This window comes from Lutra lutra, chromosome 16 (genome assembly GCF_902655055.1).
Source record: "Lutra lutra chromosome 16, mLutLut1.2, whole genome shotgun sequence".
NCBI lineage: Eukaryota > Metazoa > Chordata > Mammalia > Carnivora > Mustelidae > Lutra > Lutra lutra.
In genome coordinates this window covers 10962792-10983343 of record NC_062293.1, presented here as the reverse complement: position 1 = coordinate 10983343, position 20552 = coordinate 10962792, and the positions used below count along the sequence as shown (strand labels likewise).

At 38.8% G+C, this 20552-nt stretch overlaps 1 protein-coding gene across 1 annotated transcript in view; it reads right to left on the bottom strand.

Annotated features, from left to right (window-relative positions):
• The window catches only part of LOC125087567 (ATP-binding cassette sub-family A member 10-like), a 29742-nt gene extending 12385 nt beyond the window's left edge, over positions 1-17357 (bottom strand). The window contains 11 exon segments of the mRNA XM_047708010.1: positions 450-484; positions 487-513; positions 516-580; positions 799-848; positions 1071-1215; positions 7708-7832; positions 7834-7932; positions 10876-11249; positions 13433-13587; positions 15656-15798; positions 17244-17357. Of these exon segments, the coding sequence (XP_047563966.1) occupies positions 450-484; positions 487-513; positions 516-580; positions 799-848; positions 1071-1215; positions 7708-7832; positions 7834-7932; positions 10876-11249; positions 13433-13466 (954 nt within the window). The 5' untranslated portion in view covers positions 13467-13587; positions 15656-15798; positions 17244-17357.
• Positions 17358-20552: the final 3195 nt, after the last annotated feature.

Here is a 20552-nt window from a genome sequence, read left to right as displayed (position 1 = left end):
ATGGGGACATAAATCAGACAAACTGAGGGGTTAGATAATGGACAATTATTTTTCTTCTTTAAATTGTCTAGCCTTTTACAAATGATCTATCTTCTTTGCTTATTACTTTGATGAGAATGCAACAGAACTTCTTAAAATACAAGGTGACTGATCACTAAGTTTCATGAAGTTACCAAACTCTTTAATAACTTTGAAAATCTAATGAATAAAATCATAAAATCACTGTGTGGGACACCTGGGTGGCTCAGTGGGTTAAGCCTCTGCCTTTGGCTCAGGTCATGATCTCAGGGTCCTGGGATGGAGCCCCGCATCGGGCTCTCTGCTAAGTAGGGAGTCTGCTTCCCTCTCTCTCTGCCTGCCTCTCTGCCTATTTGTGATCTCTGTCTGTCAAATAAATAATAAAATAAAATCTTTAAAAAAATATATAATAAAATCACTGTGTTCTTTACCTGGGTCATTCCAGCAATGAAGACAAAGGGGCTAAAAGACCTAATGTCCATCCCAAAGATGAAGAAGTTGTCTGTATAATACAGTGACTCCCAGACGTCCCCAAAATATAGTGAAGAGAAACCCAACCAAACTGGTAAGGATAGGTTTCTTTTTTTTTTTTTTTTTAAGATTTTATTTATTTATTTGAGAGAAAGAGGGATCACAAGTAGGCAGAGAAGCAGGCAGAGAGAGAGGGGGAAGCAGGCTTTCCGCTGAGCAGAGAGCCAGATGTGGGGCTTGATTCCAGGACCCTGGGATCATGACCTGAGCTGAAGGCAGAGGCTTTAACCCACTGAGCCACCCAGGCGCCCCGGGATAGGTTTCTTTATCAGCACACTCAGGAGGAAAGCCAATGCTATCTGAAGGAAGAAAGAAGAGTTCCAATTGGTATATTTGTTCCTTTGAGAAGCATTTTTAGCAATATTAATCAATTCCTCACACTGTCAAAAACTTTCTCAAAACATATAAAAAAAACTAGATACCAAATTAGTGCCTATGCCATAGCAATATCCTGAAGAAACATCATCTACTCATAGATCCGAGATGTAAAACAAATTAAGAGATATCTTTGGCTAACGAACCAAAGACGGGCCATATGGGACAAAGAGTGTGAATATCACCATGAAGCCAACAATTACTACAATTTGGATAGATGTTATGATCAGAACCATAACAATGGACAATTTAAATACAAAACCAGCAGGCATTAATCCCCAGGAGAGCCAAGGTGTTGCTTCAGGATGTCACACACAGGTAAATGTCTGGAGAGGCCATACGCAAAAACCGTTAGGAGTACAAGTTCTGAAACAAACAGACCAGAGTCAAATTTACTATAAAACTGTGGCTTTGCACTTTCTAGCCATGGGGTCATGGGTAGGACTTTTCCATTCTCACCCTCGTCTGTGAATTGGAATTAATTGTGGTAGCTACCTCATAGGGTTGTTTTGTTTTAAGATACTGTGTATGAACTCTGTAGCAGAGCTGTTCTTAGAATTACTTTACAATTGTTGAATGAATTTAAAAATTCATATAGCTACAGATAATCTGATTCTTTCAGTCAAGTGACTAACTAAATATGAAATGGAAATATAATAATCTCACCTTTAAACTCCCTTATACTAAAGTGAAATCTCTCTGATTAAAACCCTAATTCAAAAACATGTATGTGCCCCCCATGCTTATTGAAGCATTATTTACAATAACCAAGACATGGAAGCAACTTATGTCTCCATCAATGGAGGAAAGGAAAACAAAAGTGATATAGATATACACACAATGAAATATTACTCAGCCACAAAAAAGAGAAGGAAATCTTGCTATTTGCAATAAAAAGGATTGAGGCCATTATGCTAAGTTAAAATTGACAAAGATTAATACCATATAATCTCACTTATACATAGAATCTAAAACAAACAAACTCATAGATATGGAGAACAGATTGGTGGTAGCCAGAGGTGGGGGTAGGGAGCAGGCAAAATGGGTGAAGGTGATTAAAAAGCACACAAACAACTTATAAACAAGTTATTTTATTTATAAAGTAAATCATGAGAATGAAATGCTCAGCACAGTGAATGTAGTTAATAATACTGTATCATCTTTTTGAAAGTTGCTAAGAGAGTAAATCTTAAAAGTTCTCATCACAAGAAAAAATGTTGTAAACCTGTGTGGATTTATGGTAGTGATCATTTCATAATATAGACAAATATTGAATCATTATGTTTTTCACCTGAAACTAATATAATATTATATATCCATTATATTCCAATTTAAAAAAGATCGTAGTTTTCCTCATGCTCTCATTATTCAGTTTGAAATTCAAAAAATCTTCTACAAAACTAAATACCTAACAATCATATTCAGTTAATTTTTTGAAGATCGGGTAAGTCTTTCATATATAAAAACATCTGCTCCTAATAATAATGATTTTTCAGAAGAGCTGGTCACAGATTGGACTAAAGAGAGCATGAACTATGAAGATCGGTTAAGGAGAAGAAAAGAAGAAAAATGGACAATACTATTGATTGAATTACACGATTCTGTGTTCAGTGAATTAATAAGAATATTAGACAAATATAAATTCCAATATATGTATGAAAGCATAAACTAAGTCAAATACAATTATTTTCTATGCTTTTGCCACTTATACGTTGGGAATATAAAATGGTATGTCTACTCTGGAAAACAGTTAAGCAGTTTCTTATTAAACTAAACTGCCATACAACCCAGAAATTATGCCATTGGGTAAATTTACCTCAGAGAAATGAAAAATTATGCTCATAAAAATATCTGGACATCAATATTCACAGCAGCTTTATTTGTTTTTATATATTTATATATTTGTATAGTTATATATTTGTATTTATACTGTATTTTATTTGTAATTCTCCCAAACTGGGAACAACCCCTACCCCTTTGAAAGACTGAACAACTAACCAAACAGAGATATTGTTACCATGGGATAGTTTCAGCAATAAAAAGGAGCAAACTATTGATAAATACAACTTGTAAGAAGGGCCAGGAAATTATAATTAGTGGGGAAAAAAAACCCCAAAGGTTATGAACTATGTGATTCCATTTATAGAGCATTCTTGAAGTGTCAAAATTATAGAAATGGTGAAGAGACTGGTGTTTGGCAGGGGTTAGGGATGGGGGATAAGGAAGAGAGTTGACTGTGGCTATAATGACGGAACAATGGAACTATCCTGTATCTTAACTGTATCAATGTCCACAATGAGACTGTGATATCATGACAATTTTACATGACGTTATTATTGGGGGAAACCAGGTAAAGGGTACATGCAATCTATTTCTTAAAACTGAGTATGTATCTACCTCAAATAAAAATGTTTGATTAAAAAAATTGTAGTTACTTGTAGGACTAAGACTAAATGATGTTTTAAAAAGGAGAAAGAAATGGTTTGTACCACGTCAGTATAGACTCACTAAACTATAAACAGTTGAGGGGATTGGGAGAGCATGTGGGAAAAAAGCACTTTAACTGCTTTCAGTTACATTGAAGTAATACTATTAGTATTGTAAGACATATTATATGTATAATAGTACTATATTTGAATTGTAAGTATCAGTGTGAATTCATAAGGCATTTATCTTTAATATGTATATGTTATTCTATGTACAAAATGTAGAAAATACATAATGATTTTATCTCTGCTATTGAAAAAGCCTAGAAACAGGGGCGCCTGGATGGCTCAGTGGGTTGGGCCTCTACCTTCGGTTCAGGTCATGATCCCAGGGTCCTGGGATCCGGCCCCACATGGGGCTCTCTGCTCAGCAGAGAACTTGCTTCCCCCACCCTCTCTGCCTGTCTCTCTGCCTACTTGTGATCTCTGTCTGTCAAATAAATAAATAAATAAAATCTTAAAAAAAAAAAAAGCCTAGAAACAACGACCAATCCAATAGCAAAAGATATTTCTAGTATGCAGTGCTCCTGAAATACTTTTTCTAACTAAAAGAAATCTTGCCACACAAAATAGCAAGGTACCTATTTCTTTTCTTTTCTTTTCTTTTTTCAAAAACCCACTTAGAATCTTGTCAAAAAGAATCAGAAATCAACCTTCAGTTCCCTTTGACCAAAGATGGGACAATTTGAATTTCAATGGGAATAATTATTACAATGGCTTGAAACCTATTAGACATGTTTAGATCCATGAGTTTATAATGGTATTTTTTTTTAATTTTTATTATTTTTTAATTTTTTTATTTTTTCAGCATAACAGTATTCATTATTTTTGCACCACACCCAGTGCTCCATGCAATCCGTGCCCTCTACAATACCCACCACCTGGTGCCCCCAACCTCCCACCCCCCACCCCTTCAAAATTCTCAGATCGTTTTTCAGAGTCCATAGTCTCTCATGGTTCACCTCCCCTTCCAATTTCTCTCAACTCCCTTCTCCTCTCTAACTCCCCTTGTCCTCCATGCTATTTGTTATGCTCCACAAATAAGTGAAACCATATGATAATTGACTCTCTCTGCTTGACTTATTTCACTCAGCATAATCTCTTCCAGTCCCATCCATGTTGATACGAAAGTTGGGTATTCATCCTTTCTTTTTTCTTTTTTTTTTTTACAGCTTTATAAACATATATTTTTATCCCCAGGGGTACAGGTCTGCGAATCGCCAGGTTTACACTATAATGGTATTTTAAAAAATCAGTCATCTTTGAAGAATGTCAGGCAAATCAGCCAATTATCTAATAAAGGAAAAAGTTAAGCAAAAACATTGTTTTCAATCATTTGTTTTACCTTTGTTTTCCTGTTCCACCCTTAAAAAAAAAATTGCCTCAGGGACGCCTGGGTGGCTCAGTTGGTTAAGCAGCTGCCTTCGGCTCAGGTCATGATCCCAGCATCCTGGGATGGAGTCCCGCATTGGGCTCCTTGCTCATCAGGGAGCCTGCTTCTCCCTCTGCCTCTGCTTGCCATTCTGTCTGCCTGTGCTTGCTCTCTCTCTCTCTCTCTCTGACAAGTAAATAAATAAAATCTAAAAAAAAAAAAATTGCCTCAATATGAACTAACCATCATTCATGGATATTTAAACCAAATTTTCTTAACTGTTAATATAATTATGGCTCATAGAACTGAAATTGCTAGACTTTCATAGAACAGAAATGTACAGTTAGAAAGGGACTACTGTAAATAATTCTCATGATCTAGTCATGATGTTTTGTGTAAGAAATTACTCTCGAGATCCTTTGAAAATTCATTCTTTTTTTGTTGTTGAAAACTGAAAATTCTTTCTTGTTGAGCCTTATTTGGGTTAAGTAGATTGTAGCAAAATTTGTGAGCAATCAGGAAGAAAGTGGAAGAGGGTAAAATATACAATAACTGTGGGGACTTTTTTGAGAGATATATCAGTTTTACCCCAATAACTGGGATGCTTTTTTTTTTCAAGATTTTATTTGTTTATTTTGAGAGGGAAAGAGAGAGAGAGCATGAGATGGCAAAGGGTAAGAGGGAGAAGCAGACTCCCTGCTCAGAAGGGAGCCCAAGGCGGGACTCCACCCCAAGACTCCAGGATCATGACCTGAGCCAAAGGCCGTCACTTAACCAACTAAGCCACCCAGGAACCCCCCAGTAACTGGGATGCTTGACTGCATCTGGTAATGGTATTTTCTTCAAAGTTAAATGGTCAAATCCATACTTTTTTATACATGTTATTTCATTTTAAAAATCTCTTTTCCAGGGCACCTGAGTGGCTGTCATTAAGGGTCTGTCTTTGGCTCAGGTCATGATCTCCAGATCCTGGGATCGAGGTCACGTTGGGCTCTGAGCTCATCAGGGAGCCCGCTTTCCCCTCTCCCTCTGCCTCTCCCCCTGCTTATGCTCTCTCTCTCTCTCTCAAATGAATAAAATCTTTAAAATAAATAGGGGCACCTGGGGGGCTCAGTCGCTAAGCATCTGCCTTCAGCTCAGGTCATGATCCAGGGTCCTGGGATCGAGCCCCTGCATTGAGATCCCTGCTCCTTGGGGAGGCTGCTTCTCCCTCTCCCACTCCCCCTGCTTGTGTTCCTTCTCTCGCTGTGTCTCTTTGTCATATAAACAAATAAAATCTTTATTTAAAAAAAATAAATAAAAATCTATTTTCCTTGTGTTTGAAGACAACAGCATATTTACACAAACACTCTCTCCAGTAGCATGCAATATTAATTAATTTTTAAAAATCTCTAGCCCATGTAAACCATGCCAACTTGGACAGCTCTCTATCAGGAAAACTTTTGAGCTGCGTTTTTCTTCAATTTGAGGCACTTAGCAAATTGGATCCAAACGTACTGAAGACAATATGCATTTCTGTTGGCATATTTCACAAACCACTTTCTCTATCAAGGGAAAATATCACCTTGTCACTAATTTCATTTTATTCAGCTTTTTGAGTTATGTAGCACAGTGGTTAAAAGAAAGGGGTTTCTTGGGTTGCCTGGGTGGCTCAGTCGTCAAGCAGCTGCCTTCGTCTGGGGTCATGATCCTAGGGTCCTGGGATCGGGCTCCCTGCTTGGTGGGGAGTCTGCTTCTCCCTCTCTCACTTCCTCTGCTTGTGTTCCCTCTCTCACTGTGTCTCTCTCTGTCAAATAAATAAAATTAAACAAATTAAAAAAAAAGGAAAGAAAGAAAGAAAGAAAGAAAGAAAGGTTTCTTAGTCAAAAATCTTAACTTTTCTGTGCCTTGGTTTTCTTGTGAACTAACAGCACTAAAAACTGTGAGTGGTCCTTGGAATACAGTAGGTTCAAAGTTCAATGTTTGCTACTCTTACTTTATTATTTATACTATCCCAAAGTCTATAGGGAAAGGGACAATAGACAAATGAAGAGAGACAGAGAGAGACTCATTTGACTCTGTGCCTTGTGCCTTACAGGAGCAGCACTGTGCTAAGTGGTTTAGAGATATTGTCTCATCTAAACCTTAGTCTGACCCGAAGAACATCTTTATTGACCAATTGCATGAACTAGCTTTGATAACATCATGGTAACTCAGTTTAATGTTCAAATTTTTCAACCCCTTCTTCCCTGCTTCGCTTCCATGAAGGGATAATTACCCGAATCACTGATCCTGGGGTTGGCCCTTTGATTTGCTTTGGCTTTATGGTGGGCAGAACATGCTTTTTTGCCCCTTGACTTTGGATTTGTCCACATGACTTGCTGTAACCAATGGGATTTTATCAAATAGGACTTGAGGAGGAGCTTGAAAATGCGTGGGGCAGTGAGACTTGCCCTCTTGCACTTCTGTGATTGAAGGAGAAGAGTATGTCCAGCTGTGCTGCTGAACCACGGAGGAGAGCCACATGGGGCAGACTTGATGCCACCTATAACTTGGATCCAAGCCCAGCCAAGCCCAGACTGGATCTGCCAGACTCCGGTCATGCCACAGACAAATGAGAAGAAATAAATGAGTGTTGTTTGACATTAACGGGTTTTAGGGTGGTGTTTTATGCAGCATCTTTCTAGCAATAGCTAAGAGATACAAGCACCATATTTCTATTCTTCAACTCAGGAAAGCATAAGCATAATTCTTATTTCATTTCTACTACCAGTATCTTAAAATGTAGTACGGGTAAGCTAATTAAATTGAATGCATGCAAAAAACCAAACAAACAAAAAACCAACTCCTGAATGCATCTAATTTCTTTTATAACTTAACGGGTTTCTCTGTTTATTAATGTGTGATACACATTATCACACATTAAAAAGCAACTTAACTCACCAAAAGGCAGACTCTTGGAGACCCATCACTGTCATCAGTTTCTTTAACTTTTTTCTTTCCCGTGTAACATTTAATGATGTGAAGTACACAAAAGGGGGGAAATAAACCACACAAATAAAAGTAAACCAGGTTATTTATAATACCTCCATTAGAAATGAAAGGTGGCATCCTCATATTGATTCCAATAACTGATGTCAACTTTTCCATCACAGAATGATTTGTCGTGATCTAAATTGGGATATTAAACAAATTTATTACATTAACTATAGAAAAATATATTAGAAACAAAGAAAAATTATGTTATAAAGAAAGGTACATGTTCTGTTTCTTTTCATTTTCAGTACTTATGTATTGCTATCATTTTAAAATATGGTGAACTATTAATGTCATCAGAACAGTCTTGATGACTTCTGGTATTAGTAATGTTGACATTATTTATGAGTCATTTTATTTTTTTTAATTTCATTTATTTATTTGACAGCGAGATCACAAGTAGGCAGAGAGGCAGGCAAAGAGAGAAAGGAAAGCAGGCTCCCCACTGAGCATAGAGCCCGACGCAGGGTTCAATCCCAAGACCCTGAGAGCGTGACCTGAGCCGAAGGCAGAGGCTGGACCCACTGAGCCACCCAGGGACCCCAAGAGTCATTTTAAAAATTATTAGAGGTCTATCATGCCCAGTATACTGGGATGGGTGGTGGAAAGAGAGAGCCAATCCACAGGGACATTCCTCACTCTTCCTGGAGCTTTACATTTCATGGTGGGGCAGAGAAGGAAGGCGAGGCATCAAACAGCCCATTGCACAATCAATAGTTTGATTATAATTGAGCAACAACACTAAAGGAGAAGTAGCGGGTGTTCTGAGAACAAAAACAGGGAAGGCTTCCCTGAATAAATGACATTTATTTATACAGTGATCTTACCTAAACAAAGCGTGGGCAGGGAGGGAAGTTGAGGATAGAGAAGAAAAATTTGAGCAGAGGAAACAGCATTTGCAAAAGAAGGAAGGGGTACAATGCATTGGAGACACGGGAAAGAGGTCCTTACAGCAAAACTGACAGTGGGGGAAGGAGGGAGAAAGATGAGACTAGAGAAATAAACTACTCCCACAGTTCAGGCAAAAGGTGGTAATGGCTCGGACTAGTGCTGGTGGCAGAGTTGAGAAGCACATGGATTTCAGTTTAGGATTAGCAGGGCTGATAAGAGGTCAGAGGTAATGGGTAAGGCAGAGGAAATTTTCTCTGATAATTCCCTAGTTTCTAATGGGTCACCTAGGTGGGTAGTCTTACATTCACTAAGATGGGAAAATTTTTAAAAGATTCAGCCACATGAAGAGAAAAATACCCACATTCGGTTTTGAACATATTCGTTTAAATCGTTTAGGAAGCATCAAAGTAGAGATATTCGGCAAACAGTCAGATACATGGAACTAGAGCACAGGTTAGGTAACTACGGCCCATGGACCAAATCTGGTCTACCACCTGCTTTTGTAAATAAAGTTTTTATTGGAATGGAGCCATACTCATTTCTTTATGTACTGTTTACGGTTTCTTTCATGTTACAACAGTTGAGCTGAATAGGTATCATAGAAAAACTTTGGCCCCGGAGCCTACAATATTTATTACGGGGCCACTTACAGAACAAGTTTGCTGGTCTACACGTTGAAGTAGGGTTCTCAGAGTTATCAGCACGTAAATTACAATTAAAGTTATGGAAGTAAATAACCTTGTTTGGAGAACGTAGATGGGGAAAGAGAACATAGATAGGATGAGGAAAGAAGTCTAGGTTAGAACCTTATTGAACTATAGATTTAAAAAAGCACAAGTCTGGGGCGCCTGGGTGGCTCAGTGGGTTAAATCCTCTGCCTTCGGCTTGGGTCATGATCCTAGGGTCCTGGGATTGAGCCCCGCATTGGGCTCTCTACTCAGTGGGGAGCCTGCTTCCCCCTCTCTCCTCCTGCCTCTCGGCCTACTTGTGATCTCTGTATGTCAAATAAATAAATAAAATCTTCAAAAAAAAAAAAAAAAGCATGAGTCTGAAGCTGGATAAGGTGGCAAGAAGGCTGAGAAGGAAAGGCTAGAAAAGTGCATGAAAATCAGGGGAAGGCTATGCTATTTAGTTAAAAGATCAAGTAAAATAAGGAATAAAAAATGTCTATTTTTAATTAACAGTTGTTACTGACCTCAGAAAAACCCATCCGGGTGGTGTGACTGGGGACAGAAATCGTTCTGAGTTTAGGGGAGCCTCAGTGAAGGCAAGGTGTTCAAGAAATTTAGCCGTTAAGAGGAGGGAGCTAACATACTTGCCTGAGGAGGAAATAAGGAAAGGTCCTGATAATATGTGAAGAAATCAATACTTCCCAATCCCAAAGAGAAGAATCTAGTTGAGAGGGGGAAGTTGAAGAAGGAGGAGACAGAAGGGAAGATCCATGGTGCAGCCTTCCTGATGATGATGATGGAAGGAACAGGATCCAGCCTGTGAACTGACAAAGGACGTCAGAGATAAGGCAAAAGGAAAAGGATGGGTGTAGGGAGTAGTATGTCTGTAGTTCAGCATGGTGTGTGTTCCCATCAGTTTCTTTTTCTTCTGAGAATAAGAGGCAGAGCACAATCTCCTAAGAGTTGTAGGCTAACTAGAGGAGGAGGTGCAGACAGAAGACAAGGAGAAAATATAGAAAATATAAAATATTTTTATATTTTATATATTTATATTTTACAGAAGTAAGTTAGGCACTTATTTCTGTAATTGCAGTGATAATTGCCATCTGAAAAGCCACAAACCCATTTTGACAGTATCTTGTTGGCTGACAAATAACTTCATCATCAGAATCCTAGCAGTGTTCTTTAAGGAAGGAGACAAACATGCCCGTCATTATGCAATGGAAACAGTCAATGGAATTAAAACCTTAACTTTGGCTCTGAAGTGGAAATATCTACATGCCTGTTCAGAGCCCATGATTATATAATTTAGAGCATTTTTTAAGGGTTTTATTTATTTATTTGACAGACAGAGATCACAAGTAGGCAGAGAGGCAGGCAGAGAGAGAGGAGGAATCAGGCTCCCCGCTGAGCAGAGAGCCCAGCACGGGATGGATCCCAGGATGATGGGATCATGACCTGAGCTGAAGGGAGAGGCTTTAACCCACTGAACCACCCAGGCACCCCAATTTAGAGCATTTTTTAAAGCATTCTGCAAAACAGGAATAAAGAAGAGTATTATTGAATGGTGGACAGAATAATTCTGTAGTAAAGACTGATCACTAAGTTCAGAAATAAAAAGTATATTATTTATTTTCTTGATTTTATTAACATTTCTATCAGTCCTTCCAAGCTGGGGATTTGATGAAGCAGCAAAAAAGATAGAATCAATTCTTATATAGTTACCTGCGTAATCCGAGTTTTCTTCCATCTTTGGGACTTCGTATCCCCAACTAAACTTCAGCTGATATGAAAAAGTATCACGAAACACAGTTCCCACCATTTCATGATAGTTTTCTGAACGTGCCGTAGCCATCATTTCTGTAACAGCATTCCTCGTGATTATCCTTCCTGCCGTGTATGAAGAAAACAACAACAATAATCATATCAACTCATCCCTAGAGAACACAAAACCAAGTTGCAATTACTTAGGTTTACTGGTGTTTCTCATGTAGGTACTGAAAGTCGTTTCTATTGTTTTAGGCTCAACATAAATATGTGAAAAGATATAAATGACATGTCTTTTAGAAACCATTTGCAGGGGCCCCCAGTGGCTCAGTCCGTTGAGCATCCGACCCTTGGTTTCAGCTCAGGTGCATGATCTCAGGGTCGTGAGATCAAGCTCCGCCTCGGGCCCTGTGTTCTCATGGGGAGTCTGCTTGAGATTCTGTCTCTCCCTCTGCCCCTCCCCTGCTCTAAAATAAATAAATAAGTAATTCTTTTAAAAAATTTGCAGCATTTTTAAAATGTGATCCCATTTTAGTAAAGAAACCGAATCTGCGTGCCTATATACATACATGAATATATTCGTCTATATATGTGACCAGGTGTGTGTGTGTGTGTACATATTATCCTAAAAAGAGACCCACAGATTTAAATGGGAGGTATGGTAGGGAGGGAAGTTGTGGTTAGGATTTTCTTTTTTCTTCAGTTTTTATTGCTTAGCTTTATTTAGGGTGGTGTATCACCTTGGTGATTAATTAGAAATTAAAAAGAAAAAAAATATTTAAAATAATCAATGGAAATACTTGAGAATTGGGTAGGTTTTTCTTTTCCCGCCAAGAGGACTAATTTCTATCCCATGAAAGTACTACGCCAGTAGAAATAAATTACATGCAAATAAGCAGAGTATAAAAGTCACAAGTAAAGTTACAGTCCACCTACAGGTTCTTCGGAGTCAAGATCACCCCTTAGAATTGAGTTTAAAACATTCATCATGGATGAACTCATAATCTTCAGAAGGAATCCACCCAGTAAGTGGTTAATTGATCCATTACAAATGAAAACCTTGGAAACTCTGAAGTCCAATATATGACCTCCTTTTTGAAAGACTTTTTAAAAAATAATTTCATGTATTATGTTCTAATATTTTTACTGATTTTAACACAGTATTTACATCTCACTCAGGACAAGGTCTACATGAAAAAGGAAAAGGTATTTATTTTCATAGTGTAGCCACATCTTTGAAAACTATTCATCCTTCCAAACATGGAATAAGGCTGTGACATTTTTATGAGGACAATGCTAATTTCACTGATTTTCTCTGGCAGTATACAAATATTGTCAAGGGCAAAACATGAGTATTTGGGTTGGACAGCCTGAGTCAGATAAATGTAGAATGATACAACAGGAGAGGAGCTTGACTGGGAAAGGCTGGCACGGCAGATGCCACATTCAAGGATAGACTCCCATGAGCCATGCGACCCCAAGGACAGAAAGCAGCAGAGAGTGTGCACTGTGTAGGCAGGAAGATCAGTCCCTGTGGCTTTTGTCAATGCTTCCTGAGTTGAAAAGACATGTGGTAAATGATCAAATGGGGGAGGCATGGGAAACCAGCTCAGGGTAGACTGAATGCTGGTCAGTCAGAGCACATGGCCAATGAGGGTAAGGGAGACAGGCAGAAGTCAGAGATCCAGAAGCTGCAATGAAGAATCACAAAACAGAAAACACTGCTCGGGGTAAAAAGTAAAATCATTTAGAATAGAGTCCAAACTTTTTTTTTCTCCTATTCCAACCTTACTTTTTGGATTACATATCATATAATAGTAATGACTCACAAGAGCATAGATTTCTAGGATGAGAGGGGTGTGTGGTTTAAAAAGCCCCCAGTTGGGGCACCTAGGTGTCTCAGTCATTAAGTGTCTGCCTTTGGCTCAGGTCAAGATCCCACGATCCTGGGATCGAGCCCCACATTGGGCTCCCTGCTCAGCAGGAAGCCTGCTTCTCCTTCTCCTACTCCCCCTGCTTGTGTTCCCTCTCTCGCTGTGTCTTTCTCTGTCAAATAAATAAATAAAATCTTAAAATAAAATAAAATAAAATGCCCCCAGTTAAGTCTATATTACTTCTCACCCACCTACCCTCACCTGTAGCCCCACACCAACCCCTAGGTGGCTTGTGGAGTAAGGGTCCTTGTTCCAGTTCAGAACAACCAAAACATAGCCTCAGCAAATAGACTCAATTTGCAAAATGAACTTCAAGTTAAACATGTGCACGTTGTATAATAATAATGAAACATTGATGACTGGGCAACACACCTTTCATAAAGGAAGCCAAAGCCATCTTCTCCATTAACCTCTGCGTCGTGTTCGTGACTGGGGTATGCGCCACAGCCGATCAGAGTCGTTAAATTTATCCATACATCCCAGGACATGAGGAGGCTGTTCGGGAAGATGGGTTGCTCTGAAGGGTTCTGAAAAGACACACAAATATAGCCCTAGAAGCAATATTACTGTCCATTCCCTCAGCACACAAAAGAAAAATGGACCAAGTTATAAAGTGGTTCAGATATCGAGAAACATTCAAACACATTTTGAGAAAGAAAGTATTGTCATTGAGCATTGAGCTTCGTTTTGCCCTGACTTTTGCCTTCCTCAAATACTGCCTATCCTTTAAAGAAAACACCTTTTCAAAATGCGTCCACTGATTTTAACTCACTAAATACAGCAACCCGAATAGTGAACCATTATTGAATGCGTGCCTTCATATGTAATGTAATACAAGTGCCTAGCATCAAATATGAGATACTCCTGCCAAAAATGTTCAACCTGAAGTTAATGCTGTTTTTCAACCTATTTTTCTGTTTAAAGAAATGTAAGAAGGCAAAAGAATGAGTTAAATGACAGCATGAAGAAGGAATCAGACAAGTACGGAATATGAATATTCAACAAGATATGAGATGGTCTCATTGGTTGTGGGCTTATCAAAACCAACTTTAAAAAAATTTTTCAGGGACACCTGGTGGTACAGCTGGTTAAGCATCTGACTCTTGGTTTTGGCTCAGGTTGTGATCTTAGTGTTGTGAGATCAAGCCCCACGTGGTGCTCTGCGTTCGGGACAGTCTGGTGGAGATTCTCTCTCCCTCTCCCATTGTCCCTCCCACTCATGCTCACCCTCATGCTCTCTCTCTCAAATAAGTAAGTAAATCTTTAAAAATTTTTCTTAATTTCTTAAAATTTCTTAAAAGAAATTTTCAGGAAATTTAGGCAATTGAACTTGAAATGAGATGATTATATGCAATTTTTGCTAATTTTTTGAAATGTATTAGTGGTTATAGAGAATAGATGTTTAAATTTTGTAGATTCTAGCTGAAGTACGACAGTAAAGTGTCATATATCTTGAAAGAGGAGAGACACAGAGATGAAGCAAAGATGGCAAGAAGTTAACACCTGTCAAATCTGGGTTGTGGGTGAAGAGAAAAGGATGTGGGTTTATTGGACCAGTATTTCTACATTGAGATTTAAAACATTTGTGATAAGTTCTTTTAAAATTGTAGTGAGTGATTAGGGGCACCTGGGTGGCTCATTGGGTTAAAGCCTCTGCCTTTGGCTCAGGTCATGATCTCAGGTCCTGGGATCGAGCCCCACATCGGGCTCTCTGCTCGGCAAGGAGCCTGCTTCCCTCTCTCTGCCTGCCTCTCTGTCTACTTGTGATCTCTATCAAATAAATAAAATCTTTTTAAAAAAGGTTCTAGTGGGTGATTATTATAAATGTACCCCCCATCAATATAGCGGCTTAAATAGTCTAACTGAATGCTTCAAGAGCTATTGCACAGAATGGAAAGACTATGAGAACTCTGCTAGCTCCCAGGGAAATGTTACTATTTTTAAACAGAATACAGTCTTGATGTAGCCAAGGCAGCCCCAGATACATCTCAAGGAAACAAAGCAAATCTCTTTGACCTAATGGCCATGTCCTTGTGCTAGGAACTCAACAGAATGCAAAGATATTGACAATCAGAAATCTGGCTCCCTAAACCACTCTATGTTTACAAAAAAGCATAGCCTTGAAAAGAGATCCCAAAAAAAGTTCCCTAATTTTTCCTCCGAGAATTTTTTTCCCCCAGCCCTCCCAACTAGTAGAATCTTAATCAAAATGTCCCCAGTAGAGTGCTACCATTTACTCACTTAAAATCTATTTCATTTTTTTTCCCTAACACTAAAGTTGGCTCCAAGTAAATCAGAATGACTCCACAAGATCCAAAGGGAGTAATTATTTGGAGAAGAGCTCCTTCTAAGTCAATAAAATGTTACTTTGCTTCTCAGGAGCTATCCTAGGAGTTCTTTGGTTGATCTCATCAATTTGCCATAAATATTATCCTTTTCTGCAGTATATCTCATTCCACAATATTTGCAAAATATTGTATCTAGAATTCCCAATCAACTAACCTGTGGAATTTGTGACTATAAAAAAGCAATAAAAAATAGCATAATACTAAAGGATGGATTTTCATATGGAAAAATAGATATTGTGAACCATACCAATACGCTCTCTTTTTTCATTCTCCATTGTTTAAGAAAATTCTTGTATAAAAGGGCCTGAGTTTGTTGATACATGCTTATCTCTCTTTCAATCATTTTCCCCTGTTCATGGAAAGGGTGAGGTAAATATTGTACAGCAATAACTAGAAGAAAGAAAAGACCAAAAAAAGTCCAATTACGAAAAAGCTTTCAAACACTTTGAAAATGTTGCTTCAAATGCACTGACTGGATACCTTATTCGACACTGCAGATACACATTCAGGAGGGGTTTTTGTGAGAGTAAAGGTATTAATGAACGTAAACTATCTTGTCAGTATTTCTTTCCAGGCTCTTGTGGCTATGGGTAACAAGGGTAGTGCTGTAGGAGGTCTTTCCTCTCTTGTCTCAAAAGTAACTATTTTTCTCCCAAATCTTGACATTACTACAATATAAAGTAAATAAGGGAGTAAAATGTTAGCAATGCTTGGAATTCAAAAAACACTTTGCCCTTCACTTGGTTTAAGAAAAGTATAACAGGGGCACCTGGGTGGCTCAGTCTGTTAAGCATCTGCCTTTGGCTCTGGTCGTGATCTTGGGGTCAAGGGATTGAGCCCTGCATTGGGCTCCTGCTCAGTGGGGGTCTGCTTGTCCCTCTCCCTCTGCCCACCCACCCACCCCTGCTTCTCTCTCTTTCAAATAAATAGAATCTTTTTTAAAAAAGCATAACAGAAATAAAACATATCCAGTTATCTTGTCAGAGAATTGCCCACGAGCAGTCTATACTTTGAATGGCACACTTTTGCATGCTTACTTAATATCTAGGTTACCACTGAGTAAGGCAAAGTCAAATAACATCAAAGTCATTCTTAGAATCCCAAAGAGCTAATTTCTTCTATTAAATCCATGGGTCCTCCTTTTGAACTAAGATTGTAAGACAGACGCAGATGAAAACCAAAAACATGGTAGTGGGTATGACTGAGGTCATTGATTTGTAGGTCATCATGATGTGTAACAGGAATCTTTCTGTTTTCACTTTGAAATTCCAGAGATGATTTGGTATCACAACTCTGGTTACTTAAATTCATTTGAATAAATGCTGACGTCATACACAAATTCAATTTCAGAGAATTTGCTTTTTTTTTCTTTTTTGATAAAAGAAAAGGTAAAGCGACCAAATATCAAAATAATCTCTAAATTTAATTTGAGAAAACGTCTACGTCAAAACATTCATCTTCACCTTATCGCTGTACAGGTCTGTCTGAAGCTCAGGAAACTATCCACAAAGACATTTTAAAAGGAAAAAAAAAAAAGCCACAGAGAAAAGTAACTTGTCCTAATGCCTATACTTGCCTTACAAATTCTCAAAAGTTTGCCCAGGAAGTATAAATCTGACCAAAAGAAGTTAGTTATACTTGTACATACTTCTGAGTATCTCCTACATTTTACTACTGCACTAAAATCCTATATAACTGAGTTTAAAAAATTAAATCACTCATTAGGTCTACAATATAAAACACATTAATTTAGAAATATCAGAATGATAGAATAACTTTAACACTATCAATCAATATGCTTGGCATTGGCTATATGTCCTTTATGTCTTACTCACCTTGTGCAAAGTGGAAAGTTAAAAACAAATTTGACTCTCAGGAAAATGAGTGAGGAACTTAGAAGCGCCTCTGATTCATTGTTTTTTTTTCTAGGAGAACAGCTAAGATTCCTTTAAGGGCTCTTCTGCAAATGTTTGCCTCGCTTAAAACTGTTTTTATTCAATTTGGCATCTGAAAACAGGACACAATCCGTGTGTAAAAAGTCTGTCAAATGTTCTTTACTTGCTAAGTTGGTTTGTGTTTGTTTGTTTGTTTGTTTTTTCCCATGTCTTTCTTGTGCAATTACTCTGCAGGGACCATGTAGCTGTGGATGGCTGGCTAAGCATGACACATGGTAATTACTGTTCTGTCTTTCTGGCATTCATAAAAAGCAATCAGATTCCAAAAGGAAGGAAAAAAACCCCACGGTGTTGGGTAAGTCTTTATTAGCCTTTCACGATTAAAAATTAGACAGCCAAGTCCAAAAAAGAGAATAAAAAGAAAGGGAATGGAGCAGAGAGAGGGAAAATGAGGCTCAATCTTCTCAGAAATCAGAAAAATACATACAAGTAGCCTTCACCTAAGACTTAACTGCAATTCCGTGACGTGGTTCCTCATGCTGATGGAATCCTGTGTGCTAGGAAGTACATAGGAGGGTTTATAACGAATTTCCTTGCTTACTAATGAAAGCAAACCTATGAAATTGGTGCTATAGTCACAACCGTGTTATAGATTCGAAAAGTGAGGCTTATAGGTGGAAGGTATCAGCAGATGTTCAAATAACAGCAGAGCCCACATGCGAGTCCACAGCCGCGTTTGGACTCCAAGCCCCTCACTCTCAATGACCACTATGAAAATTATACTAATGAAAACAGTATCTAATACCCATTCTCATAGTTTAATAGTTTAGGCGAGATGGTGGAACTTTCATGATTGTGTTGCTTTTATTTTTCAGCAAATATATGAAACATTATCAGAACTGTAAGTAATCCCTGCTTATCAATCCTGAAAATTCTCATTCCATGATTTTTTACTGTAATTAGTACATGTCCTAGATGTATACATGAGTTGATAACCATTCATGAAAGAGGACAGAAACACCAGTAAGACAATTGCAGGGACTACCATTTTTTTTCTTTTTTTTTTTAATTTATTTTCAGCATAACAGTATTCATTGTTTTTTTTTTTTTTAAGATTTATTTATTTATTTATTTGACAGACAGATCACAAGTAGGCAGAGAGGCAAGCAGAGAGAGGGGAGGGGGGAAGCAGGCTCCCTGAAGAGCAGAGAGCCTGATGCGGAGCTCGATCCCAGGACCCTAGGATCATGACCTAAGCCGAAGGCGTAGGCTTTTAACCCACTGAGCCACCCAGGCACCCCAGTATTGTTTTTGCACCACACCCAGAGCTCCATGCAATCCGAGCCCTCTCTAATACCCACCACCTGGTTCCCCCAACCTCTCACCCCCCTCCCCTTCAAACCCCTCAGATAGTTTTTCAGAGTCTATAGTCTCTCATGGTTCATCTCCCCCTCCAATTTCCCTCAACTCCCTTCTCCTCTCCATCTCCCCTTGTCCTCCATGCTACTTGTTATGCTCCACAAATCAGTGAAACCATATGATAATTGACTCTCTCTGCTTGACTTATTTCACTCAGCATCATCTCTTCCAGTCCCATCCATGTTGCTACAAAAGTTGGGTATTCATCCTTTCCGATGGAGGCATAATATTCCATAGTGTATATGGACCACATCTTCCTTATCCATTCGTCCGTTGAAGGGCATCTTGGTTCTTTCCACAGTTTGGCAACCGTGGCCATTGCTGCTATAAAGATTGGGGTACAGATGGCCCTTCTTTTCACTACATCTGTATCTTTGGGGTAAATACCCAGTAGTGCAATTGCAGGGTCATAGGGAAGCTCTATTTTTAATTTCTTGAGGAATCTCCACACTGTTCAAAGTGGCTGCACCAACTTGCATTCCCACCAACCGTGTAAGAGGGTTCCCCTTTCTCCACATCCCCTCCAACACATGTTGTTTCCTGTCTTGCTAATTTTGGCCATTCTAACTGGTGTAAGGTGGTATCTCAATGTGGTTTTAATTTGAATCTCCCTGATGGCTAGTGATGATGAGCATTTTTTCATGTGTCTGATAGCCATTTGTATGTCTTCATTGGAGAAGTTCTGTTCATATCTTCTGCCCATTTCTTGATATGATTATCTGTTTTGTGTGTGTTGAGTTTGAGGAGTTCTTTATAGATCCTGGATATCAACCTTTTGTCTGTGCTGTCATTTGCAAATATCTTCTCCCTTCCGTGGGTTGCCTCTTTGTTTTGTTGACTGTTTCCTTTGCTGTGCAGAAGCTTTTGATTTTGATGAAGTCCCAAAAGTTCATTTTCGCTTTTGTTTCCTTTCCCTTTGGAGACATATCTTGAAAGAAGTTGGACTACCATTTTTATCAAGAAAATGGATATAAACATAGTCTTTGACTCTAATTGTATCCTTCCTTTGTTAGTGCTCACATTTCTCCTCTTTGTTTTGCCAGTCACTACTCGGAGTAAAAGTCCACGAACCAAACAACACCAAATATTTAACCTGGTTTCAATCCCAGACATTAATGATGAGATTTATTTTATATGGATGGGAAAAAAAAACAATAAAAATCATATTGTAGGGATGCCTGGGTGGCTCAGTCATTAAGCGTCTGCCTTTGGCTCAGGTCATGATCCCAGGGTCCTGGGATCGAGCCCCGCATCCGGCTCCCTACTCTGCAGGAAGCCTCCTTCTCCCTCTTCTACGCCCTCTGATTGTGTTCCCTCTCTCAATGTCTGTCAAATAAATAAAATCTTTTTTTAAAAAATCATATTGTAATACATACACACACCTTTCTTAGTGACTGAATTTAAAAGCAAATTTATTTTTGTCATTTTGGGGATTTTACTATCCTAGAGGGTACAGGGAAGTGCTTACATGATACAAGGTTAGAAGTCTGAGACCTACATTCCAATCCTTTCACTCACTGGCAGAATTCCCAGACCTCTGTTCCACATGGATTAGGAGGCGCTGGACCTTTTCTGTTCTGAGCCTCTGCACACTAACACCTGGGTATTACTGCTTCTGGGTCCCAATGCTGAACTCCTCCAAACTTGGATTTGTGGGGGCTCAAGTCGCATCAAGCCAGGCCTCCTCAGCACACTTCACAGATCTTCTAATCTACTCCTTTGTCTTCCTACTCTCCCTGCGTCCTCAGCCCTACTTCTGCTGAACTTCTGCTTCAGTGCATGAATGTACTGTTTTACTGAAATCTCAGAGACCACTGGGTGGAGGGTTCC